This window comes from Hemicordylus capensis, chromosome 2 (assembly GCF_027244095.1).
Source record: "Hemicordylus capensis ecotype Gifberg chromosome 2, rHemCap1.1.pri, whole genome shotgun sequence".
NCBI classification, from domain to species: domain Eukaryota; kingdom Metazoa; phylum Chordata; class Lepidosauria; order Squamata; family Cordylidae; genus Hemicordylus; species Hemicordylus capensis.
The window spans coordinates 263,764,211-263,791,099 of NC_069658.1; the positions used below are offsets into that span (position 1 = coordinate 263,764,211).

Sequence of the window (26,889 nt, forward strand, 5' to 3'; positions counted from 1 at the left end):
AGGAGAAGCGGAATTCAGGAGGCGTGTGTGATCGACAGCTCTTCGGCTCAATACCCGTCTGGAGGTCCCCTCTGCTTTCCCCGCCCTTCTCCAGCCATGGGCAGGGGTGGAACAATGGGAAGCAAAGGAGGTGCAAGCCGGAAGATGGCAGCGGCGGTAGCAGGAGGTAGCGGTCTAAGGGAGCGCGCGGTGTCCGCAGCCCGGCTGCTCGCGCTCTTTCTGGTGGCTGCTCTGAGCCTGTGTAAGTGCAGACTCGTGTCGGGGTCGGCGTGGGAGACTGAGAGAAAGAGAGGCGCCTGATGCTCCCCTCCTTGAGCCCCGCCGCCGTAGGCAGAGCCACTACGGGGCGGGAGAGCGAGCGAGCCATTTGCGCTTTCGGGAGAGGACCAGCCCCTTGGCGCAGGCTGGCTGAGAAGTGCCCGAGAGAACCCACGGAGTCCTTGGGTCGGCTGTGGGGAAGGGAGAGGTGTTGCTTCTTCGGTGGATTGTGTGTGTTGGGGTGGAGGGACTGGAGATCCTCATCGTCTCCTGGTAGCGCCTCTCCGTGTGATGCGATTAACCCCTTTGCTCTTAAGGAGTTTCATGTTAACATGGTCAGCTCTGCATAGTCCTAGATAAGGGTGAATGCTGACCCGGGGAAATCTGCGTGCCCTTGAACTAGTCTCTCTTGTCTCCCAGTTAAAGATAAGCGACAAAGTCCCTGTACGTGGTTGGTGGGGGTGGGAGTGAGAGTGTTCATCTTTAATTTCCTGTTTTCGTATGTAGTTCTGATTCCTTTGTAGGCACTGCTTCAATCATAGGGAGGGTTGATGCGATGAGCATGGCGTGAGAATAATCTCCCAAACTGATATGGTGACACATCGTTTGAGTTAATCTAGTCTTATCTGAGGCGTGTGGTCCGAATGAAGTTATTTCATTCATTCTGCATGCAGAACTAGATTTTACTCACATGTGTGCTGAGCCCAGGGCTTACCAGCCACCACAAACTTGCTATCAGAAGCTTGTGTGATGGCAGGTAAAGCTACACTCTGTGCAAGTCAGTTAGGGTCGACTCATCCGTTACACCAGCTGGACATCTTGCTGATACACAAAAACATTTTTTTCCCTGGTCATGTTACAACACAATCAATTTTAGTCAAATTGACATATGCTCACCCCAAAGTCATGGTGTTCAGTAACATCACCAGATGGCTAACCTGTTTAGAGCCAAGAACAACAATAGTTCCTAACTATAGCTTTCTTTACTTTTCTGTGTAAACTGATCCCAGTCTTCTCAGACATGTTCTGTATTGCCTTGAGCATTTTCTTGTTGTGGCCTCACTGGCCTGTGTATGCAAAACTTAGTCGAATGCAAAATGGCTACTCTAGCCAGCTGCAGTAAAGTCAGGTCACGCTATTCAGGGGTAAAGATGATATAAAATCAAACAGTACATCCATTAGTTGGGAAGGGGATTTCTGTATGAAGTAGCTGTGCCTTGTTTCCACAAAGGACTATGCTTTGAGCCTGTATGGAGTCTGGTCTAAAGAGTATGATCAGTCTGAAGCTGTCTGCTGTTCACTGTTATCCAACTCCTTCATTTTAATGAAGGAAGAATATACTATTAACTGGATACCTCTGCAGAACTATCCCCTGGGCACTTTACAAACCCAGTTACTTCAAGAAATGGAACACTGAATAGAACCACATCAAAATAAACAGTTATTAACCAACATTTTAAGACTAAGGCTAATGGAACAAATACCCTAATCTTAAATGACTTGAATATGAGTCCAGCCATGAGTCCATAAGCAATATGAAGTGTTGCTTAGACTCTTACCCAATTTAGCAGCTTACTTATCTATTTTTTATCTTTAATATGCTTGTTATATATTATATTATATAGACATGATCGCTCCCTTCCGACCTGCTTCAGAAATGGCCCCTTGGTATACTGAGGAGTTGTAGGGGCTGAAGCGGTTGGGTAAGTGACTAGAACACAAGTGAAGGAGAATTCGGATGCAGCATGTGACCCATTTGAAGGCTTATGCGGAAGCCGTGCATGTAGCGAAAAAGAGATTTGTGAGTGCAGGTTTGCGTTCAACAGAGCTATCCTGGGTTGTGAGGAGTTTAATTTTTGCTCCTTCTGCTTCAAATCATCCCTTGGGGTTGTTCTGCTGTGACGCTTTTAATGGGTTCTTTGCAGACAAAATATCCTGTATTTGGGCCGACTTGGACTCCACTATTTCTGCAAGGTCTATGAAAGAGGTGTCCAGAGATCCCTCTTGCAGAATTAGGTTGGATCAGTTTCAATCTGTGGCTCCTGAAGATGTGGACAAGCTGCTCGGGGCAGTTTGACCTGCCGCTTGTTCTCTGGATCCTTGCCCGATTTGGCTGCTTCTATCTAGCAGGGGGACTGCTGGAGGTGGCCTAGGTAATATCATAAATACATCGCTGAGGGAGGGTAGGGTGCCTCCTTGTCTGAAGGAGGCAATGGTTAGACCGCTTCTTGAGAAGCCTTCCCTGGACCCCGTAAGGATGGATAGTTACAGGCTAATCTCCCTTGTTTGGGCAAAGTGATTGAGAGGGTGGTGGCTGATCAGCTCCAGGCAGTTTTGGAGGAAACATTGGTGATTCTTTTTATTTAGCAGGAGGAGAGTAACTAGCACATCCATCCACAGCACAGTACCTCCAGTGACTGTTGCTGGTGTCTATCTTATGTGAGCCCTTTGTGGTGAACACCCTGGTTGAATTGGGACCAGCACTGAGGGCCCAAAGGGCTAAGCTTAGGCCTGTATCTGGGATTGTTATGTTGCAAGAAACTTGAGTGTGAACTTTGGCTCAGTTAGAAGGTCTAAGGAAGCAGCACATAGATATCAGTACCTACATATTTCAGGGGTACATTTTATATAACACACACACACAATTAATTGCTGAAACTCTTTGCATGTTATCTCTTAACACATTTCTTGAGACTAAAAGGCACCAACTGCGCTTCGAGATGACCACAAACCTGTCAAACTGGGCAGAGACAGGAATGTTTTGAGAACATCAAAAGGGAAACAGCTCCATCTGATTCAGTAAAGTGCCAGATACGGCCCACCCCCCAAATGGTAGACTCCTTCACCAAATATGGTAAGAGAGTTCTGGGGGAACCGGAGTTGCTGATATAAGACTGGAGACACAGAGAGAAATGATATGACTGTTTCTGATATGAGATATTGATAATGGGCCTGGAAAAAGGTATAAAGACACACACAGACACACGCACAGACACACACACACGAGGTTAGACAGGGAGGAAGAGATGAAGTAGAGGGGTCTCTCCACCCAACCCGCCTGCCAGCACCCAGTAAGGGAGAACAAGGGAAGGCATGTTCTCACTCCATAGGATGTAGCCCCTATCCTGTGAAGGCAACTCGTGCCTAACAGATTGCTGAAGTTGCTCCGGTCTCTAAGATCAGAGGGACTTCCATTCCTACATATTTGATTACTCTGCCAAGTCACCTGGACAAGTGGAAGCCTCTCTGCACACTCAATATCTCAGTTCCTGAGTCCCACAGCTGACGTTCGCCTGCAGGATCCAGTAAATATGTTTGCAGACATTGCTTTCAGCCCAGCATCTTCTAAACTAACATCCCTGCCCAACTCCCACCCCACCATCCTATGGATCTCTTTCTCTCCCCCTTCTGCTTCCCAGAAAAGTCTCTGTCTCTTCCTTAGCCTGTGCCTGTCAGCTTTCAGTGAGTCAGCATACTCACTTCAGCCCGCTCTCCCCCGTCCCTCCTCCCCTTTCTCTGTTCTCATCTCATTCACTCTGGACTGTCGTCCCAAGGCCAGAATGGACCCCTCCTTCGTTCTCTGCTCTTTCTTCTTCAACCACTTCCCCCCTCCTTTTTCTCACGCCTGGATTTTTGCTATTTTCTCCCTCTCTCTGCTTAAAATCGAAACTGTAAATGTTTTGTCTTAGTTAAAGAAAAGCTGCGAGATAACACAGAGAATTCATTGCTAGTGAGAGAAAATAATTTTAACTGCTATTGAAAACACTACACTACGTTAGGGAAGAAAACCAATTGATTGATTTTGCTTGCATGCTTAATTGCTTAGATGTAACCATTTGCCTTAATAAAATTTATGAAACTACAGTTGTGTGTGACGTCTCTTCCGCTCCTCACCCCTGATTGCTCCATGACCTCAGAGCCGAATCAGGAGTAGCCTCTGTTGGCTAAGTTGGGAGGGGTTGTGTGCATGCCCTCCTATTACAGCCTGCTTGCAATATCTTTGGGGACAGGGAGCCATCTTTCTTATTTATTTATTTATTATTTCTCTATGTAAACCACTTTGGAAACTTTTGTTGAAAAGCGGAATATAAATATTTGTAGTTGTTGAGACAGCCTTGGTCAGCCTGATGGATGACCTTTACCACGGAGTGTTACTCTACTGGTTCTTTTGGATCACTTGGGGGTGGGGGCACTGCTTTGCAGTGGTTCCACTCCTATCTCTCGGGTAGATTCCAGATGGTGGAGCTTGGTGACAGTTGTTCCTCAAAACAGGAACTGTTATATGGAGTCCCTCAGGGCTCCATTTTGTCACCAATGCTTTTTAATACTTACATGAAACCGCTGGGTGAGGTTATTAGGAGGTTTGGTGCTGGGTGTTATAAGTATGCTGATGACACCCAAATCTACTTCTCCTTTTCATCTTAAACCTCAGGAAATGGCACTCGTTCTCTAAATGCCTGCCTACAGGCAGTAATGGGCTGGATGAGAGATAACAAATTGAAGCTGAATCCAAACAGGACAGAGGTGCTCATTGTGGGGGCTCAGAATTTGAGGGATGAGTTAAATATTCCTGTGCTGGATGGGATTACACTCCCCTGGAAGGAGCAGGTGCACAGCTTGGGGGTACTCCTGGACCCAGACCTTACCCTGGTATCTCAGGTGGAGGCTATGGCCAGCTTTCTATCAGCTTGGGCTGATTCCACAGCTGCACCGATTCCTTAAAGAGAATGACCTCAAAACAGTGGTGCATCAGCTGGTAACCTCCAGGCTTGACTACTGCAATGCGCTCTACGTGGGCCTGCCTTTGTACGTAGTTCGGAAACTTAGTTCATAATGCAACAGCCGGATTGGTCTCTGGGGTAATCCAGAGAGACCATATTATGCATGTTTTGAAACAGTTACACTGGCTGCCGATATGTTTCCGGGCAAAATACAAAGTGCTGGTTATTACCTTTAAAGCTCTAAATGGCTTAGGTCAAGTTAGTGCCTTCTTCGACATGATGCCCACCACACATTAAGGTCAACTGAGGAGGTCTGTCTCCAGTTACCGGCGGTTCGTCTGATGGCAACTCAGAGGCAGGCCTTCTCTGTAGCTGCCCTGTGGCTGTGGAATGCACTCCCAGTAGAAATCCATAACCTGAACTCATTGGCCTTCAGGAGAGCCCTTAAAACCTATCTGTTTGGCCTGGCCTCCCAGGGTTTTTAATTCATTGTAAATTGTTTTAACTGCTGTAAATGTTCAGCCTGGTTCTGTTTAAATGTTTTAATTGTTAATTAGTTTTATGCTGTTTTTGTAGTTTTGTTTTTAATTGTTTTGTTTTTATTTTGATGTAAACCACCATGAGCCATTTTTGGACGGGAGGTATATAAATCAAATAAATAGTGAATGCCTGTACTTGTATAGCACTATTCTTATTTCAGATGATGAAAGAAAATATTTCATGATGCAAATCTCATACTTATTACTAGTCGAAACAAGTTATGTAAGGCTTGCTACTCTGATGCACTGCTTATTTGATCAGAATTTAGATTTTTGGCACAACTAAGAGAGAGAATTGGCAATGGAAACCCTGTTGGGATTATTGGGCGTGGTGGTTAAAGAAAACCAAAACAGTTTTGGTTGTGGTTTATTGTAATCTCTTGCCTTGAGGGGATGGTTGTAAAGCTGGATGGATTGTTCCTCCCCCCCCCCTTTTTTTGTAGGCATGGCATTATCAGCATGAGCCAAAAAAGACTTGTCTCTGAGAAAGTCCATGGGGATCACTGAGTTTAAAAGGCCAATTTTATTTTTCTATGCATTTCTGCTTCAGAAAATATAAAATCCAGTCTTTTTTAAAAAAAATTGCTTTCATGCCACAGATGGGAAACGGCACCCCAGAAAATCTGTGATGTTTTGTGTGCTGGAAATGGAACTCTGAACTTGTTGAGCATGGGGCCATCACCTTTAGGACTGTATTCTCTGCTATTAGATTCTGCTAACTGGAAAATATCTACTAGGCCAGGGTTGTGCAACTTTGGCCCGCCAGCTGTTATTGGATTGCAACTTCCTTCATCCCTGACTATTGGCCACTGTGGCTGGGGATGATAGGAGTTGTAGTCCAACAACAGCTGGAGGGCTGAAATTGTGCAACTTGAAGTGCTCCCGCAAGATGCAGTTTAGAAATCATTGTTCCAAGAGTGAAAGTTTTGTTCTGGCATTTTAAAAAGTATTATTATTTTGCCCCAAAGATCCAATAAAATACTCTTTTCCACCTTACAAATTATTGAGCAAACTAATTAAAAAAGACACACAGATGACTGGGATAATAAAAGGAATCTTAACTGTTGTTTGTGGCAGCCCATGACGGCATGCTCTAAAAGCTGCAGTTGAATAAATGGCCATTTCACAATATAAATATTTTCTTAACCCAGTTTCAGTTTAGTGAAACAAGATAATAGAAAGATGGTTTACACATGCTGTTTTGGAAAAACAGTAGTAGCATTCTTTCCCACTTTCTGCTCAGTATATTATTGAGAAATTGTCTGGGCCCGTGAATCTAGGTTTCCTTTTGCCTCATATCATGTGGGGCTGCCTTTGTACGTAGTCCGGAAACTACAATTAGTACAGAACGCGGTAGCCAGCTTGGTCTCCGGGTCATCTCGAAGAGACCATATTACTCCTATATTACAGGAGTTACACTGGCTGCCAATAGGTTTCCGGGCAAAATACAAAGTGCTGGTTATAACCTATAAAGCCCTAAACTGCTTAGGCCCACGGTATTTAAGAGAGCGTCTTCTTCTGCATGATCCCCACTGCGTTTGTCAGGGGAGGCCCATCTGTGGCTACCTTCAAGTCGTTCGGTGGCCACTCAGGGACAGGCCTTCTCAGTTGTCACTCTGAGACTTTGGAATGCGCTTCCCGCTGACATAAGACTCTCCCCATCTCTAGCGATCTTTAAAAGATCTTTGAAGCCTTTTAGCTTTTGTAATTTGAAATATTGTAAATTGTTTTTGTTTTTAGGCAGCTTTTTGGAGTTTTAATTGATTTTAATGATTTGTGCTTTTGTATTGTTTTATGATTGTGAACCGCCCCGAGACTTTGGTTTGGGGTGGTATAGAAATTTATAAAATAAATAAATATGTCTAACCTGACAGCTAAATATTTTGATTTCCCAGACATATAAGCAGTAGGTGCTACTGCATGTGTTGAAACAGGAGGAGAGAGAAATTACCAATAAAGCAGCAATTAAAATGTGTGTGCACATGCATTTGTGTTGTCTGCCCCTCTGCTAATGTAAGCATAAAATGGTGGGATGATATATATAACCTAACATATAACTTTTATAACTTTTATTGTATCTGTGTCTATCTTGTTGTGAGCCACCCTGAACAGTAGTGCACTTACTAAAGGGGTGGGGTATATATATTTTGAATAAATAATAATAATAATAACAATAATAATAATATATTGCATAATCAGATATCTAGTCTTGCGTTGATTCTGCAGTTTGAGGAAACATTGAACAAATACTGAACTTATGAATGGATAAATGGAAGTTTCCTTTAGCTGGCTAGTTGTTAGCAGCTCAACCACAGTAAAGACAACAGTTTCCTTTTTGGTTGCATCTCAGCCACACTGTATAATATGCTAACATTAAGTTAAAAGGAGCTTGGTACTAATTTTTAAGTCAGCAGCATACTGGATGTCTTGTCATGGAACTAAACAGTTCCCCTCTGTTCGTTGCTTAGCAGAGTCCAATAATCCAGGCAAAGGTAGCAAGAGAAGCAAGTTTATACTTGATCAAGAAGGAGTCACCTCAGACTAAAATCCAGAGGAGAGACCCAGAATACAAAAATCAGGCAACGGTTATACTAGCAGGAAAACAGCTTCATTTACGTCATGGTTACCATGGTTATACAGGAATGTTAAATCATTGAAGTGCCAGCAGCTTCAAGCTACCCCTTTTCAAGGTTCCACGCCTCCCTTTAGCAGCCTTGGCCCATCCATATCAGTCATGCCCACATGTGTAAATCACCCTATGACCTGCATGTTTGATCTTGTAGTTTTCCATGCTAGATCAGACTATTTCAGCACCGTCCCAAAATTTGTACACTAGCTCTGGAGAGCACTGGGTAGTTATAACAAACATGTTTTAGCAGATCACAAATTCTTGGAACTCACTGACAAATGACAGAAACCTACCCACTTCAAACTCTTCTTGATGCAGCTCTTTTGTCGATGAAGTTCCACATAGTCAAGGGCACGTTGGCTCTCTACGTAAGGTGTTCCTTGTATACTGATAATGTATAATACTACTGCTGATTATGATAATGTACTGCTGAGTTCATACAAACAACAGATCCAGAAGAGAAGCCTTTCCTTTGACCAATGAGATGGTTCTGACAGTCTTCAGTTAATAGTTCTTAACTAGCTGACCCGAGTGCGGCCACTGCCACCAGCCGCTGCCTCGCCTCCGCGGCCGGGCCCGACCAGTCCCGCCGCCTTGCCCACCTGGCTCCCCGGCCATGGCCGCCGCCGCTGTTCTCCTGGGTGCGCCTTACCCAATCAGGCGCCCGTGCAGCCCAGCCAATCAGCTGGGCTGCCGGGATGCACGTTCGAAAGGCACACCCAGGAGAATTAAATATATAGAAGATATTAAAAGTGCATGAATCAAATGTAGTCTCTGGTACAGATAGTGCTTCAGTGACTAAAAGCACCTTTTTTCTAGACAATATTTTTGCTAGCTAATGAAACTGTTACTCCATGTTTAATCTATGTGATAGTATTACCAATAGACCTGAAGACTGGCCAGGACGACTCTTTCACTGCGCTATTTAGAAAATAACTTGTCCTGTCATGGATTACTACTACCTGCATGTGCACCTTTTTGTTAAACTGGCCTGATTTCCTAATCATTAATGTCTATCTGCTTTGCTCTCGGCCAAAAGAAGCCTACATGATGTGAACTCAGACATCAGACTGCACTTCAATTTTTGTTTACCCTATTTAGGAATTATGGTCTTTGGTCATAGAAAATATCATCCTGGGTATCCTAGAATAAGCAGCAGTAATTCTGTATCAATTTTTGTACCCATTATCTACAGTTCTTGGTAGTGTTATGAGAAATCTTATCTGTGAATATTCTCACTAAGCTACAGCCTCAGTGACTTGCCCATTATCAGGATTAAAACCTGTATCAACCTCAGACTAATTACAAAGCATTCTAATACCTACTACCTGTAAACATAATAGCTTGACTCTCGAAGAGCAGGATAAGCCATCAGTTCCAGCATGAGGGTGATTGGATATCATAGGGAGATCTTGAATATTATTTGGAATGCACGTTCTTGCATTCAAATTGTAATATACTGGTAGGGACATAGAAGCTGCCATACATGGAATCAGAGCATGGGTCCATCTAGCTCAGTATTGCTGCTCAACAGTTCTCCAAGGTTACAGGCAGGAGTCTCTCGCAGCCCTACCTGGAGATGCCAAGGAGTGAACCTGGGACCTTCTGTATGCATATGCTCTTCCACTGAGCTATGGTCCCATACCTTACAGAGCTCCCATAAAATCTCCCATCCAAATGCAAACCAAGGTAGATCTTGCTTAGCAAAGGAGACAAATCATACTCACTACTAAAAGACCAGATAACCTATTTTCTGTGTGGAGGTGACCTTATGAAGGAGTGTAAACGAATGATCCTCTTCCAAATGGATCTTGCTTAGCAAAGGAGACAAATCATGCTCACTACTAAAAGACCAGATAACCTATTTTCTGTGTGGAGGTGACCTTATGAAGGAATGTAAACGAATGATCCTCTTCCAAATGGATACATTGTAACAACTGTAGACAATAATCTTGAAAAATCTGCCATGTATTTTCTCAACTGGTCATCTCGTTTGTGGAGAGAACTTCACATTCTAAAAAATAAACTATTTACATTTAGGGCACAAGTGTCCACATAACATAGGTACATGTGGACAGGTAGACTGGTAAATTGTAATGACTTATGGGGTGTTTCTTACGAATATGACGAATATTTATATGCCACTTTTCAACAAAAGTTCCCAAATCAGTTTGTGTCTGACTTGCAAGTCAGATGTAGGCTGATCATTTTGTTAGTCTGTTAGTGTTTCATAGGAAAATGCATTATAAACTACAAAAGCTCACATTTCAATATATAAATTATGCCACTGGGATCCATCATGAATTTCATTTCAATGCAATGTGTATGCAATTCTTGTCAGTCAGATTTTATTTATTTATTTATTTATTTTATTGTATTTATCAAATTTGTACACCACCCCAAACTTTCATCTCTGGGCAGTTAACAATAGCATAAAACAAGTTAAAAGCATATACAAAAAACTTAAAACAATTTAACAATTTAAAAATAAACCAGAGATTAAAACCTAAAATATTTAGGAAGCTGAGAAAGCTTGGGCAAAAAGATGGGTTTTCAGGTGTTTTTTGAAAATTGCCAGAGATGGGGAGGATCATATCTCAGTATGGAGCGCATTCCACAATCTTGGGGCAGCGACTGAAAAGGCCTGTCTCTGTGTAGCCACCAAACGGGTTGGTGGTAACTGGAGACGGACCTCCTCAGATGACCTCAGTGGGCGGTGGGGCTCGTAGTGAAGAAGACACTCTCTTAGATATCCAGGGCCTAAGCCATTTAGGGCTTTATAACTAGCACTTTGTATTTTGTCTGGAAACCTTTTGGCTGGATTTTGCTGGATTTCGTCTTATTGTGTGAAATTAAGGTTTTTCAACAGACTTTTCATCATACTGACTCTTGCAGGAAATTGACTGAATATGTAAACAACTGCTTCCTCCCGTTCAGTTGTATCCTGATTCTGAAGATGTTACTGTTGTAAAGAATGGAACTGAAGTTGCAAAGTAGAACTGGGGGAGGAGGATTTTCTAGTTTACTAGCCTCGTAGACCCCTAGATTATCCTACCTTTGATTGTCCCTCTTCAGAGCGACAAGCTATCAAACATTCCAGATGTAGCCCAATTCCAGCCTGTTTCCTTGGTCCCTAGGACTGTGGGAGGGGCTTGCACAGTTCAGCAGCTAACTGCATATGCCTGCTGAAGTTCCACTTCTCATTATGACTCTAGCACAGGGGTGACCAACTGAAATGCCCCAGTGGGCCAGAACCATCCATGACTTGGTGTCGGTTGGGGGAGATTAAGTTTCAGCACATTAATTACTATTAAAGTTACTGAAAATATTAATGAAAGATTGGGGGCAGAGGGCTGGAGGCAGGGGAAAGAGGAATGTACGAGTGGGCTCGTTTCAGCAGGCTCTAGCTCAGGGGTAGGGGATATCGGATCTTAAGCAGCCAACTACACTAAGCCCCTGCTGTTCATCAGCAGGAGAGGCCAAGGGCTCTTCATGGCTCCTTCTGTTGCTACACATTATTCCATCCTGAGGGCCAGGAAAAAGTTTCCCATGGGTTGGATCCATCCCCCAGGCCTAATGCTGTGCGGGCCTGTTGTAGCATATGGTACAACCCCAGGAAGAAAATGGTTTATACATATATTGATGTATGTTTGATTGTAGTGTAGTCAAACATACATTGTATTGCATGAAGTTAAGACTTGCCTTGTATGAGTTCTGGTCTACCTTTAAAAAAAATTGTATCATGGTGCCGTTTGCTTGGACAGACAGAAGTGAAGGCTCTTTCCTCTCCAGCTCTGAAGTAGGTTGAGTGTGTGCATGACCTGTACTTTTCCTTTAGAAGGGCAGGAAACCTTTTTGTATCACATTAAGCACACTTAGAAACAGATTTTTGTCCTTACGATTTAATTTGAGACACAAATTCTGATCCCTTCAGGTATCCTTGGACTTCCAGGATAAAAAAAAATTGTTTAGTCACTTGAGCATTCTTACTTATACTAGCATAATATAGCTAGCTCATAGTGGCCCACATTTTGCACAGCATAACGCATGCAAGCAGTTCTTAGCCACCCATACTGTTGTGAGTGGCTAAGAAACCAACTAAGAAACCACTGGTAGGTTTGTGCTTTTATGCAAGAGCATAAATATGTAAAGAAGTGTGCCCACACCTTGGGAGTGCTATTTACCTTGTTTCCAATGTAAATAGCAGTCCTGCAGTGCAGGCACACTGCTTTAAATATTTGAGCTCTTGTGCAAAATCACAAGACTGCCAGTAGTTCCTTAGCAGTCCTCAACAGCATGGGCAGCTCAAACTGCACATGTCACACTGCACAACGTGTGAGTCACTTTTAGAAACAAATGGGACTTCTACTAATTTTGGTTTTTGCCACTTGCATACGTTTATCACAGTTCTGCTAAATCAGTCCTTTGACTATGTAATCAGCCGATTGATCAGGTATTTTTATATGTAATAAAGTTACCATGTTGTGAATTTGGGGTAAGGGTGGGGTGTCTGCAGGTGCTTACTCTAAAACAGGCCTGCTCAACTTAGGGCCACCCCCCCCAGCTGTTTTTGGTCTACAACTCCCATAATCCCTAGCCACAGTATCCAATAGCCAGGGATTATGGGAGTTCTGGGCCAACATTCAGCAGGAGGGCTGAAGTTGTGCAGCCTTGCTGTAAAACAACTACCGAACAAACCATTCAAGCTCATGGGGAGTGTGTTTTTCTCTGAGTGTTTTATGCGAAGACTCAAAGCAATGAAGACTCACTTGCCTCTTTAACTGTTTTGCATAAGGACTTTAAAAGTCTGTTCAGGTTCTCTTCCCCTGATGATGAAACCATGGTTACCTCCATCTTGCTATTTGACTTGCCATTTGGGTCAATTGCTTCTCCTATATACTCCAGCCACAGTATCATCTTGAGTAGCAAGGGAATATGGTGCAGGGACTGAGCCAGAGTAGCCAGTAGGAGGCTTGTTGGAGAGATTAGTACAATGGACCTGTCTTTTGCTTTCCAGCTGAACAACATTTTAAGCCAATCATCCTTGTTGGTTTGTCCTGACACTATCAGTTGCAAAGTCTTGATAGTTACAATAACACATACAGAAATAAAACACTGCAGCTTTTTCCTGACAAACTTTCATTGCAGTTCTTTGCAGCAGCTCAGCAGTTTTTCAGACAAACACAAGAACCGAAGTACTCTAGGATGATTTCTTTCATAAGAAAGCAAGATTATAGAGTGGAAAGAGGCATTGCCTATCTTTCCACTTCAGTATGATATAAAGATAATGGGCTCAACCAAAACTTAAAAATGAAATATACATTTGGGATTTGTGTCTGCCAGTGGGATGTTAACTTTTCCAGTGATCACTAATAAGTCTGTCTGCCTGTCTTTGGACTTGATGGTGCATTTGCTGGTTCTTCTAAGCTGCAGTGAGAGTGCAGAGAGACTGCTGAGAACTGTCTGCTTGCAGACATGTGCTTATGGAAGAACTGTGTTGTGTTGCAGTCCTCTTTGGCTGATGTCCAACTTGGGCAGATCTCCTTTGGACGGCTGTCTTGAGCATCTGTCCGAATGGCTGGTGGGAGCAAAATCTGGTATCTTCAGCTCTTTTAGAACATCCATTTAGAGAGCCTTTTTTTTTTTTTTTTGGGAATTAACTTTTTCTTACTCTTTATAATTTTCATAGTAAATTGCATTTACTATGAGATCCTACTGTTTCTTGGAACTTGTACAACTTCTCTAGTTCATACAGAAGTGACAGGTGAAAGGCCATGACGTGAAGCTTAATAGAGCACAAAGCCACATTTCCAGCATATTTGCACTAATCAGTCCATTAAAGTCCCAAGGCTCCCAGTTTTAGAAAGCTGCTTTTGAGGACAAATGTTGGCAAAGAGGTTTGTACGATGTGCAGCTTCAGTCATCTTGGCTTTTTTAGTCTTTAGCCCCTACCTGTTGAATAGCTGTTGCTATTCCACTTTGTTTATATGCTCAAGCAATTAGGCTTAGAAAACGGAAAGTGTGCCAAGATCGATAGTGCTAGCTGTAGATATTGTGCATAGTATATGTATTCAGCCAGTAAAATCAAAGGATGTGCAAATCATTTTCTCAGCTTAACCTACTTGGCATGGTTTTTGTGAGGTTAAGCTTTTAAAAATGCTATAGGATTTACAGGACCTTCGATAAGACAACATCTGAGGCTGCCTCTGCATCTTCTAGCTTAGCTACTTCAGGGACATTGAGGGTCATTCTATGGTCTGTGACTAGTAATGTTTGCAGCAAGTTTGCAGCAAGCAAAGAGAGCTGGTCTTGTGGCCGCAAGCATGACTTGTCCTCTTAAGCTAAGCAGGATCTGCCCTGGTTGCATACAAAAGGGAGACTAGAAGTGTGAGTGCTGTAAGATATTCCCCTTAGAGGATGGAGCTGCTCTGGGAAGAGGATCTATGCTCCAAGTTCCTTCCCTGGCATCTCCAAGATAGGGCTGAGAGAGATTCCTGCCTGCAACCTTGGAGAAGCCGCTGCCAGTCTGTGTAGACAATACTGAGCAAGATGGACCTATGGTCTGACTCAATATATGGCAGCTTCCTATGTTTTTTTAATGGGAGCTGGTCTTGTGGTAGCAAGCATGACATGTCTCCTTAGCTAAGCAGGGTCTGCCCTGCTTACAAATGAATGGGAGACTAGAAGTGCAAGCACTGTACGATATTCCCCTTAGGGGATGGAGCCGCTCTGGGAACAGCATCAGAAGGTTCCAAGTTCCCTCCCTGGCATCTCCAAGATAGGGCTGAGAGAGATTCCTGCCTGCAACCTTGGAGAAGCCGCCATCAGTCTGTGAAGACAATACTGAGCTAAATAGACCAATGGTCTGACTCAGTATATGGCAGCTTCCTATGTTCCAAAGTTACAGACTTGGGACTTTTGTGTATAAAGATAACCCCTTGGGGAACATTTTAAATGTTGGAGCAACCACTGCTTTTGTGAATACCTCCTGTTCACATTTTGAGCTCTTTTAATCCTCATCATGGAAGGTCTTTAGATTTGTACCAACTGCATAATATAAATTCTAAAAGAGATTTGTGTAGATTTAGAAATGAATGTAGTCCTTGGTTTCGTGCTTAGAGTAAATGAGCAGTACACTTCATAGATCTTCAGAAAAGTAAACAATAAGGCAGTCTGTGCCTTCAAAGTTTTGAAATGGGTATGTGTTTTGAGCATGTCCATTGAGGCAAGCCTGGAAAGTCCACAGTGAGGAAACCACAAGATAATAATAATAATAATAATAATAATAAATTCTGTTTCTATACCGCCCTTCCAAAAATGGCTCAGGGTGGTTTACACAGAGAAATCAACAAATAAACAAGATGGAACCCTGTCCCCAAAGGGCTCACATTCTAAAAAGAAACATAAGATAGACACCAGCAACAGTCACTGGACGTACTGTGCTGGAGGTGGATAGGGCCAGCTACTCTCCCCCTACTAAACAAAGAGAATCACCACGGTAAAAGGTGCCTCTTTGCCCAGTTAGCAGGGGTGATGGGGCTCCTTTAGTGAAGTGCAGTATATTCGGTGTCTAGGTATGAAGGAAGTTATGTCTAGATTAGGGATGGGGAGAACTCTTCATAGCAAGTGTTGAAGAAAAGCACTCCGCATGGTATGTTATCAGGTTCCTGGCCCTGCAACACAGGTCACTGGAAAGGAGGATGAACACAGGAAACACCTGACTTGTAAACGGAAGCTGGGAGCAGCAGTGGTAAAAGTTGGCCAGTAAGAATGGAGGCACTCTAGAGTCTGGCACCTTGAAAAGGTCTTGGTTCACCTACTTGTTGCCCAGTTGTCAAGACCCACCAACCCCTTTAAACTGCATGAAGACTGCCCCTTCTCTTTGGAAACACTTTGTTTCCAAGGTGACTCTATGGAACACTATAGGACGGAGATCTTCCTTCCTTTTTTAAAAAAGTGGAGGTCACTTTGGCAAAAATCATTCCATTGAGAGTCATTTCCCATCCTGACCTCTGCACAGTGCTGCGCTTTCCCCTGTGTGGGGTGGGGTGGGGTGTCTGTGTGGCCTTTAAGAGAAATGAAGCCATGTTGAACTCCAGCACCAACTGGGGATGTGTGGGATGGAGGTACTGAGAAGTGTAGTTCTTCCCAAAGCTTTCCTTATAAATCTCTAGGGGGGAATCACTTGAATGGGCTACATTTTCCAAAGCTCTGTGAGTGCCTTCCAAGATGGCACTGGGACTTGCCATGGCTTCATTTCCCTTAAAGGAGCCCCAGCAGCACTGGATAAACTGCAGCACTGGAAATGGTTAGGAACATAGGAAACTGCCATATACTGAGTCAGACCATTGGTCTATCTAGCTCAGTATTGTCTTCACAGACTGGCAGCAGCTTCTCCAAGGTTGCAGGCAGGAATCTCTCTCAGCCCTATCCTGGAGAAGCCAGGGAGGGAACTGGGAACTTTGATGCTCTTCCCAGAGCGGCTTCATCCTCTGAGGGGAATATCTTGCAGTGCTGACACATCAAGTCTCCCATTCATATGCAACCGGGGCAGACCCTGCTTAGCTATGGGGACAAGTCATGTTTGCTACCACAAGAGCAGAGAGTATGGAGCCTTTGCTTAAGCTTCAGGCCAGCCTAATAAACAATTTGTCAAGGAGCCACTCTTGGAGTCTATGATAATCACTGAATCCTGGGCCTTGCAATGAAGAACACTGCTATTGGATGTGTATAGTGCACATGCTGTTGGAAAGGACAGGTAACAAGCTGCAATGGCCCATGGATTGGAGATTACACATTTCTCTGCCCTTCTTTCCCTGACTACTTGTCTGGTTTACTTAATCCAAAGACAGTTGGAAGATTAGTTTGCTCATCTCTTTTTAGTTTCTCTTCTATTAAAAGCATTTTAAATATACAGTTAGTCCTCGCTGTGCATTCCCAAGTCACTAGTGTGCTGTCAAGTCGATCTCCTGGCACCCACAGAGCCTTGGGGTTTTCTTTGGTAGAATACAGGAGCGGTTTACCATTGCCTCCTCCTGTGCAGTATGAGATGATGCCTTGCAGCATCTTCCTATATCGCTTCTACCCAATATAGGTGTTTCTCTGGGAAACATACCAGTGGGGATTCAAACCGGCAACCTTGAGTTTGAAGCCTACTCTGGGAAGAGCAGAAGCTTCTTGAGGAGGTGAGCAAGCTTTTCTGAACAGAACAACATCTAGCCTTTTCCTCCTTCAAACTAACTAACAGCAGGAGGGGAGATTTTGAAGGGATGGTTTCTCTTTAAGGGATAAGTCCTAGTCTGTGTATATTATTTGCCAGGGCTAGCATTTGCCAGGGCTAGCAAACTCCACTGTTTTTGTTTGCCCCTGCCTGGATGGGGTGGAGTCAGCTAGGGCTGTGGGAGACCCCACACATTCCTTTGACCCACATCCTGTGTCTCAGTTTGAAGCCTACTCTCTACATAAGAGGTGAAGGCCTGAGAGCATAGCAAACAGAACATAGCGCACGGGGAAAGCAAACAGGACATTGGAGTTTTGCAGGAGTTTAGTGGGAAGTGTGCGGGGGAGCCTGGAACAAGATCCTGTTATCACAAGGAGCCCAGTGGAGAAGAGAAGGTAAGTACAAATCCTTCTCTCACATTCTTGAGAAAGGCTGTTTGGACAGTTAAATAGCTGACCATTACAACTGACCTATCCTTCTAATAAACTATCTCTAAATACTGTAAATAGCCAACAAAACCAGTATGGAGATAGAAAGTCAGCAGGAGAGGGGGCACTTCCCAGTGTATTGCACAGAGTGCCACATGTATGATTAATTGCCCCATGGGCAGAAGTCATGGGTGTGTGCTCGGTGCAAGGAGCTCCTGGCTCTCAGGGAACAAATCTGTTCCCTTGAGACCAAGGTGGCGGATTTGGAGAAGCTCAGAGAGGCATGCAGACGAGACCTTCAGGGATGTGGTAGAGGCATCCCACTCCAGGGCTGGTAGCTCCTCTGCTGTCAGGGAGAATGAAGGTCTCGGGCAAGGAGGACATCGGTCTGAGGAAGAGGGAAATGCTCCTTTAGAAGGGACCTCTTCCGTGGATGATGAGCCCATATCCTCTCGCACAGGGGAAACTCCTCTGGGGGGTGGGGGCCTCCTTGTAGTTGGTGATTCGATCATTAGAGGGATAGAGAGATGGGTTTGTGACCCGCGTGTTGACCGCACGGTGACTAGCCTGCCTGGTGCGAAGGTTGCGGACATTACGCAGCGTCTAGACAGGCTCCTAGGCAGTGCTGGGGAGGAGACAGCTGTCGTGGTGCATGTCGGCACCAACGATGTGGGGAAATGCAGTCGGGAGGTCGTGGAAGCCAAATTTAGGCTGATAGGTAGCATTTTGAAATCGAGCCTGGAACAAGATCCTGTTATCACAAGGAGCCCTGTGACCTGTGTGTTGGCTGCATGGTGACTTGCCTGTCTGGTGCAAAGGTTGCAGACATCATGCAGCATCTAGATAGGCTGTTAGGCAGTGCTGGGAAGGAGATAGCTGTTGTGGTGCATGTCGGCACCTATGATGTGGTCAAATGTAGTTGGGAGGTCCTGGAAGCCAAATTTAGGCTGATAGGTAGCGTATTGACGTCCAGGACCCCCAAGGTAGCATTCTCAGAAATGCTACCTGTTCCACGCGCAAGTACAGTGAGACAGGCAGAGCTGAGGGGTTTCAATGCGTAGATGAGACGTTGGTGCCAGGAGGAGGGGTTTAGATTTGTTAGGCACTGGGACACATTTTGGGGCAAGCAAGACCTGTACAAAAGGGACGGGCTGCACTTGAACCAAGATGGAACCAGACTGCTGGCGCTTAAAATCAAAAAGGTTGCAGAGCAGCTTTTAAAATGACACCTGGGGAACAGCCGATGGGAGCTGGGCAGTATCCCGTTTGGCAAAAGCCATCCTTTAAAGTGTGAGGCTGCAAAGAATTCAGATAAAACAGAAGGGGACAGAGCAGAACCACATAAAGAGCAGAAGGGAGCCTGTGCCAGCAGGTCAAAGAGTCAAAAGAATAGCATACATCAGGGGAGAGATTCAGTGTATTGGTGCTTATATGCCAATGCCAGAAGCCTCCGAGCCAAAATGGGTGAGCTGGAGTGCTTGGTTGCTAACGCAGAAATAGCTATAGTGGGCATTACAGAAACATGGTGGAACAGTGAGAACCGGTGGGACACTGTTATCCCTGGGTATAAACTCTATAGAAAGGACAGGGAGGGGCGCCTTGGAGGAGGGGTAGCACTGTATGTTAAAGAAAGGATAGAATCTAACAAGCTAGAAAACCTAGGTGCTGGAGTCCTCCACAGAAAGCCTGTGGGTGACTATACAAGGCCAGAAAGGGAACGTGCTACTGGGGACGTGCTATTGCCCTCCGGATCATAATGCCGACAGTGACTCGGAGTTGCAGGAGGAAATCAGGGAGGCATCAAGGAGAGGCAGGGCTGTAATAATGGGTGACTACAATTACCCACACATAGACTGGGTAAATTCATAGTCAGGTAATGACAGAGAGGTCCAGTTCTAGATATGCTGAATGACTGTGCCCTAGAACAGTTGGTCTTGGAACCAACCAGAGAGAAGGCAACCTTGGACTTAATCCTGAGTGGCACCCAAGACCTGGTGTGTGATGTCAGTGTCATCAACCCTTTAGGGAACAGTGACCATAGTGCGATCAAATTCAGCATACATGTGGGAAGAGAATCACCAAGGAAGTCTAACACAGACATTTTGAATTTCAGAAGGGGGAGCTTCTCCAAAACAAAGAGTATGGTGAAAAGAAAACTGAAAGGGAAAATCAGGAGAGTCACTTCACTCCAGAATGCATGGAGTTTACACAAACCCACAATACTAGAAGCCCAGATAGATTGTATACCCAAAAGGAGGAAAGGTACCACTAAGTCCAGGAGGATGCCAGCATGGCTAACAGGTACAGTCAAGGAAGCCATAAAAGGGAGGAAGACTTCCTTCCAAAATTGGAAGGCCTGCCCAAATGAGGAGAACAGAAAGAAACACAAACTCTGGCAAAAGAAATGCAAGGTGACTTTAAGGGAGGCAAAAAGAGAGTTTGAGGAACCTTTAGCTAAAAGTATCAAGGGGAATAACAAAAACTTCTTTAAATACATCAGAAGTAGAAAACCTGCCAGGGAGGCAGTTGGTCTATTAGACAATGAGGGAGTGAAAGGGATTATTAAGGAGGATATGGAGGTTGCAGAGAAGCTAAATGAGTTCTTTGCGTCCGTCTTCATGGCAGAGGATACTGAGCAGATACTTGTTCCTGAACCAGGCTTTTTGGGGATGGAGGCTAAAGAACTGAGTCAGATAGCAGTGACAAGAGATGATGTTCTAATCTGTCTGGAAAATCAGAAAACTAGCAAATCACCAGGGGAGGATGGCATCCATCCAAGAGTCCTCAAAGAACTCAAATGTGAAATTGCCAACCTCCTTGCTAAAATATATAACCTATCCCTGCAATCAGGCTCTGTACCAGAGGACTGGAAAGTAGCCAATGTAACACCGATTTTCAAAAAGGGATCCAGGGGTGATCCGGGAAATTACAGGCCGGTTAGCTTAACGTCCATTCCAGGCAAATTGATGGAAAGCATCCTCAAGGATAAAATTGTAAAGCACCTAGAAGAACTGGCCCTGCTGGGAGTGAACCAGCATGGCTTCTGCAAAGGTAAATCTTGCCTCACAAACCTTTTGGAGTTCTTTGAGAGTGTCAACAAGTGTGTGGATAAAGGTGATCCAGTTGACATAGTATACCAGGACTCCCAAAAAGCTTTTGACAAAGTTCCTCATCAGACTCCTGAGGAAACTTAGTGGTCATGGGACAAGGGGACAAGTACATGTGTGGATTGCTAACTGGTTGAAAAACAGGAAACAGAGGGTAGGTATAAATGGAGAGTTTTCACAATGGAGGGAAGTAAGAAGTGGGGTTCCCCAGGGATCTGTACTGGGACCGGTGTGTTTTAATTTATTCATAAATGATCTAGAAGTAGGGGTAAGCAGCAAGGTGGCCAAATTTACAGATGATACCAAACTCTTTTGGGTATTGAAATCCAAAACTGATTGTGAGGAGCTCCAAAAAGATCTCTCCAAACTGGGGGAGTGGACGACCAAATGGCAAATGCAGTTTAATGTTGGCATGTGTAAGGTGATGCACATTGGGACGAAAAATCCCCAACTTCAAGTATACACTGATGGGATCTGAGCTGTCGGTGACTGACCAGGAGAGGGATCTTGGGGTCGTGGTGGACAGCTCGTTGAAAGTGTCGACTCAATGTGCGACAGCTGCGAGAACAGGCAATTCCATGCTAGGAATCATTGGGAAGGGGATTGAAAATAAAACTGCTAATATTATAATGCCGTCATACAAAACTATGGCGGGGCCACACCTGGAGTACTGCGTACAAATCTGGTCACCACCTCTAAAAAAGGACGTTGTAGAGCTGGAAAAGGTGCAGAAGAGGGCAACCAAGATGATCAGGGGCCTAGAGCACCTTCCTTATGAGGCAAGGCTACAGCACCTGGGGCTATTTAGTTTAGAAAAAAAGACGACTGCAGGGAAACTTGATAGAGGTCTATAAAATCATGCATGGTGTGGAGAAAGTGGAGAGAGAGAAATTCTTCTCCCTCTCACATAACACTAGAACCAGGGATCATCCCATGAAATTGATTGCCAGGAAGTCTAGGGCCAACAAAGGGAAGTACTTTTTCACACAACGCATAATCAACTTGTGGAATTCTCTGCCACAAGATGTGGTGACAGCCAACAACCTGGATGGCTTTAAGTGGGGTTTGGATAATTTCATGGAGGAAAGGTCTATCAAAAGCTACTAGTCAGAGGGCTATAGACCACCTCCAGCCTCAGAGCCAGGATGCCTCTGAGTACCAGTTGCAAGGGAGTAACAGCAGGAGAGAAGGGCATGCCCTCACCTCCTGCCTGTAGGCTTCCAGCAGCATGTGGTGGGCCACTGTGTGAAACAGGATGCTGGACTAGATGGACCTTGGGCCTGATCCAGCAGGGTTGTTCTTATGTTCTGACCTTCTGCTTGTTAGTCAAGCTCTTCCCCACTGCACCATTAGGTGGCCCCAAGTCACTAGATGATGTTTAATTTTCTGTTTTGCCAGCATTGCCACTTGGAGAAGCCATTCCTTGTTTATCTTAGCCAACTGCTAGATAGTCAGTTAATTTATTAAAAGGGTGCTTTGTGTTTGGGTTCAAGTTTATAACAGCATAATTTAGCTCTAGTTCATGAAAATGGAAGGGTCATTGGACCTAAAGAATAAATAGCTGAAGTCTGTCATTTTGTCCACATCCCTCTGCAGCATTGTTTATATGCAGCTTTTCAGCCAAAATACTGTGTGGTTTACATAGCAACATATGAGAAAATAATGTCCTGTCCCTAAATGGATCACAATCTTAAAAGTGCCTCCCCCGCCCCGAGCAACTACCAGTGGAGAGATGTTATGCTGGGGCCTGGGCTCAATAGAGACTGTTGGTTTTCTCCTGCTAAATATGAAAGAGAGACCACTTCTGAAGCTGCATCTTTGCCCAGTCAGCAAAGCTAATTAAAAAGCCTCTGACCGCTCAGACTTGACAGGGCATGTCCTTTTGGATTATTACATCTTTGTTTAACAACTTAATTTTGTGCAACGTTGTTTAACATGAGCATTTCTTTCTGCATAGCTCATACAGAATGTATAAGCAATAAAGCCTCTATTCTGATTTTTTTGATGTTGTTCTTGACAGTCCAGGTTTCAGCTGTGGAAGTATACACACCACCAGAGCTCTCTGTAGAGAATGGGACAGAGGCAAAACTTTCATGTACATTCAAATCATCAGAGGTGATTAGCAGTGCGGCGTCTGTTACCTGGAGCTTCCAAGCAGAGGGATCAACTACTTCTGTGTCGGTAAGACATGATGTTTGGAGTAAATTAGATTTGAATAAGAGCCTGTAACAAAGCAGATTACGTATGTTGCTGGTATATCATGCTTTTCTGTTCATGACTGATAAGAATGTGTATTGTAAATCTGTCTGCATACAATGTCCACATACAGTATTGATCATATTCTGCTTGTTCTTAAGGATAGTCCTTTTGTTTATGCTTCAAAACTGGCAGAAGTTTTGTTTAGGTGAGTGATAGTCTATCTGAAGTAGTACTACTTGTGCTGGATTAGATGTTCTGTTGTATTCTCAGGATAAGGAAGTATAAAAAGGATATGAGAATAGGGTCCTTTTTGGTGGTGGTGGCAGTAGGTCCAGTTAGAGGTTTGTGAAGGCAAGAAGGCAACTAGGACCTGGGATAAGTGGGAGAGGGGAAGCTTCACTCTGGCTTGATAGACATAGCTAGTTCCAGACCTTCCTTTATATTTCCCTATTGTGGGTGCCTTATTGATCTCTTTTCAAGGGGCTAGAAAGTGAAAACAATGTGTGCTTTCCCATATAAATTTTACACATACTCTGGTAGCACACAGCATATGGAATTGGAATTCCAATGTTACTGTAAACCAGAGTCCTTGGGTATTGGAAAAGCTGTGCAGATCTGGTAGGAAGCAATAGGATTTGAACATGATATAACCGTTTGTGTTCCTCATTACAGTTCTTCTATTATTCCAATGGGAAAGCATATCCGGGGACGCATGTACCATTTAAAGACCGAATCAGCTGGGCTGGAGACTTGAACAAGAAAGATGCATCTATCAATATAGCAAACATGCAGTTTCTGGACAGTGGCGCTTATATCTGTGATGTCAAGAACCCTCCTGATATAGTTGTCACGCCTGGAGAAATCCAACTCAGAGTTGTGGAGAGAGGTGCCTGAAAAAATATTTACAAAATCACCTGTACAGACTGTGGTGAAAATTATATAGGAGAAACAGGAAGACATTTGGTTACTAGATTTAAAGAACATCTAGCAGATACCAAATACATAAACAGGGAAAGGCCATGGTCAGGTCATATATTAGCTCATACTGTGTGGGAGGAAGCAATGGTATACCTCTCCTGTATTCTACCAAAAAACCCACAGGGCTCTGTGGGCACCAGGAATTGAAATCAACTTGATGGCACACTTTACTTTAACTTTATGTTGACTGCTATGCTCCAGACAGCATTGTGAGGTGGGTTGGGCTCAGAGAGGGTTCACTACGCAAGAGTAAGCCACCCACTGAATATGCAGTTCGTTGTCTGGTTGCAATGGCATATTTTTGAATGAGCCAGGCTGCTGCTCCATCATGAGTGATGGGGGTGGGGGTGGGACATGTGACTTGGGGAGGGGGGTTGTGACTAAGGTGTAGTTGCTGTGCCCTGTCACGACAGCGTGAATTGGGGTTTCTCAAATCTTCTTTGCGCATGATGATGTTCGTTCTGTTTTTTTTTTAAAAAAAACCCAGGTCCAGTTGGACCACTTCAGGAGTGCCTGCGACAGCTGCAAAACCTGGAGGAGCGAGTTGAGAATGGTGTGTCTGCAGCTGGGAAGCAAACTCTCAGTGTTTTGCCTTGCGCCCCGCCCCCACCCCCACACACATACCAATCACATGTGTTAGAAATGAATGTGACTTGAGAACAGTGCCTTTTCCCTTTCAGACCATATGGAGTTGAGGTCGCGGCTGGAGGCTATTGAGAAAAGGCTTGCTAGTATCGAGCAAGGTGTGTTACTGCAAGATGCAGCATTCCTTTCCCACCACCCCCATAGCTATGACATAGATGCTTATGCTCAGCTTCCCCTTTGTCACATCTAGGGAGAGGCGTGTCCAGGAGCCCGTAGATCTCAATTTCAAGCAGCTGGAGGCAAGCTTCGCGGATGCAGAGAGAGGTAAGCACATGCACCGCAATGCATCATTTGAAATAGTGATAACAAGTAAAAATGAAGACGTTTCTCCTACAATTTTAAAAAAATTATCATTTTTATTGTTTTAACAGAGACATAAACACAGAAACAGAAGAAACAGAAAAAAGAAAAGGAAAAACAAAATAATCAAACACAGCATATACAATGATTCTCATTACAGTCTGTATGTATCAACCTGAATTCCTTCAACCAACATGTCCCTCCCCCCACTTCCCCTACTCTGTAAAATATTGACTGCAGAACTGAAAGATAACAAAAATGATATTCTTACTATCCGAATTGATTTCCTCTTCAAGGAAAAGCTGAATCTCAGATGAGGTACCAAACCCTGCGATACATATTATATTGAATAAATGGTTCCCATGTTCGGGGGGTGGGGATCCTCATTTAATATATACAGTTATTTTGGCCATTGATGCATATTCCCAAAGTTTGAGTCACCAATCATCTAAAGTTGAATCAGATTTGTTTTCCAACAGGAAGCATAAAGGATTCTTGCCGCCGTTATCATATATAAAGAAAGTTCAGTGTGCTTTACAGGAATATGTGGTTTAGTAAAGTTTAACATGAAAATTTCCAGAAGAAAAGGAAAATCTATATGCAAAATTTGCTGCATCTTGGAATGTATTGTTTTCCAAAATGTTTGAGCTTTTTTACAAGTGCACCACATATTTTTACAAGTGCATGACATCTGCTCCATACATTTCCAGCAATTTCCAGGGTAATTATTGCCCATCTTTGAGATCATTGCTGAAGTAACATACCAACGCAGGTACATTTTATACCAATTTTCCCTTAGAGTACTATTCACTATAAATTTTATATTCACCTTCCATTGAAATTCTCACTGTTGCATCTCTATTGTTCTGTTAAAGTTCTGCATCCATTTTACCATACAGTCTTTCACCTGTTCAGATTCTGAGTCATACTTCAATAAACACATATATAAGACCTGGCATATGCTCTGAGTTCTTTGAATTCTGTCAAATACCTTAATTTCTCACCTTCCTTCCTTACTTCTTCCTGAATTATGCTGTTGATCTGTAAATATAGTAGCCAGGAAGGAGTTTCTTTTCACTTTTGATTTAAGCATTGAAAGGATTTCATTTTTGAGCTTCCCACCATAACACTCTGCAAGTCATAAGCTCTCCATTGATCAAATTGTTTTGTATGTTCTTCTCTGTGGAAATATATATTTAATATTGAAGCTACAGGCAACAGTGTTGGACATCCTTTTTTTTAATACTTATCCCATACCTTCATTAAGCTATTCCTAATGGAGTGGTTTTTAATTTCTACATCTGCTTTCTTTATATCAGTCCACAAATACCTATATAGGCCATTGGTCACATCTGACCCTTCCATATTTGTGATCCATCCATATGGAGCTTTAATCCACTCTGCAATCCATATTAAACAGCTGGTATGATAATATAATTTCAAGTTTGGAGTAGCTAATCCTCCACGTACTTTTGCATTTTGAATTTAAATCTAGGTCTTTTATTCATCCAGATAAAAAAGTTGATCTGACTTTGCCACTCATTTAATGTCATCTCTTCAATTCTTAACATTTGCAATAAGAAGTTAATCCTAGGCAAAACATTCATTTTAACTGCTGATATTCCTCCCAGCCATGAAAGATTTAATTTTTTCCATCTGTTTAGATCAGCCAGTATATTCTTCCATATCGGTAAATAGTTGTTTTTGAATAAATCTTTATTAACTGCCATTACATTAATCCCCAAATATTTTATTGGTTTAACACTGAGCTGAAATACTGTTCTTCCTTCCAATTCTTTCCGTTCTTCATCTTTAATATTCCATGTTACCATCTGTGTCTTGCTGCTGTTCAATTTATATGCAGA

General features: G+C 43.6%; 1 protein-coding gene across 2 annotated transcripts; it reads left to right on the forward strand.

Annotated features, from left to right (window-relative positions):
• Positions 1 to 74: 74 nt before the first annotated feature.
• Positions 75 to 25,980, forward strand: LOC128346555 (myelin protein zero-like protein 1). 2 transcript variants are annotated; one of them, XM_053299980.1, is made up of 7 exons: positions 79 to 241; positions 22,923 to 23,083; positions 23,774 to 23,987; positions 24,567 to 24,632; positions 24,760 to 24,822; positions 24,915 to 24,988; positions 25,096 to 25,980. In XM_053299980.1, exons 1-6 carry the CDS (start codon positions 97 to 99, stop codon positions 24,938 to 24,940), a joined length of 675 nt encoding a protein of 224 aa, XP_053155955.1. In that variant the 5' UTR covers positions 79 to 96; the 3' UTR covers positions 24,941 to 24,988; positions 25,096 to 25,980. The 2 variants fall into 2 exon arrangements, with proteins under 2 accessions (XP_053155956.1, XP_053155955.1); XM_053299981.1 differs by lacking the exon at positions 24,567 to 24,632 and having other exon boundaries at positions 75 to 241.
• The last annotated feature ends 909 nt before the right edge of the window (positions 25,981 to 26,889 follow it).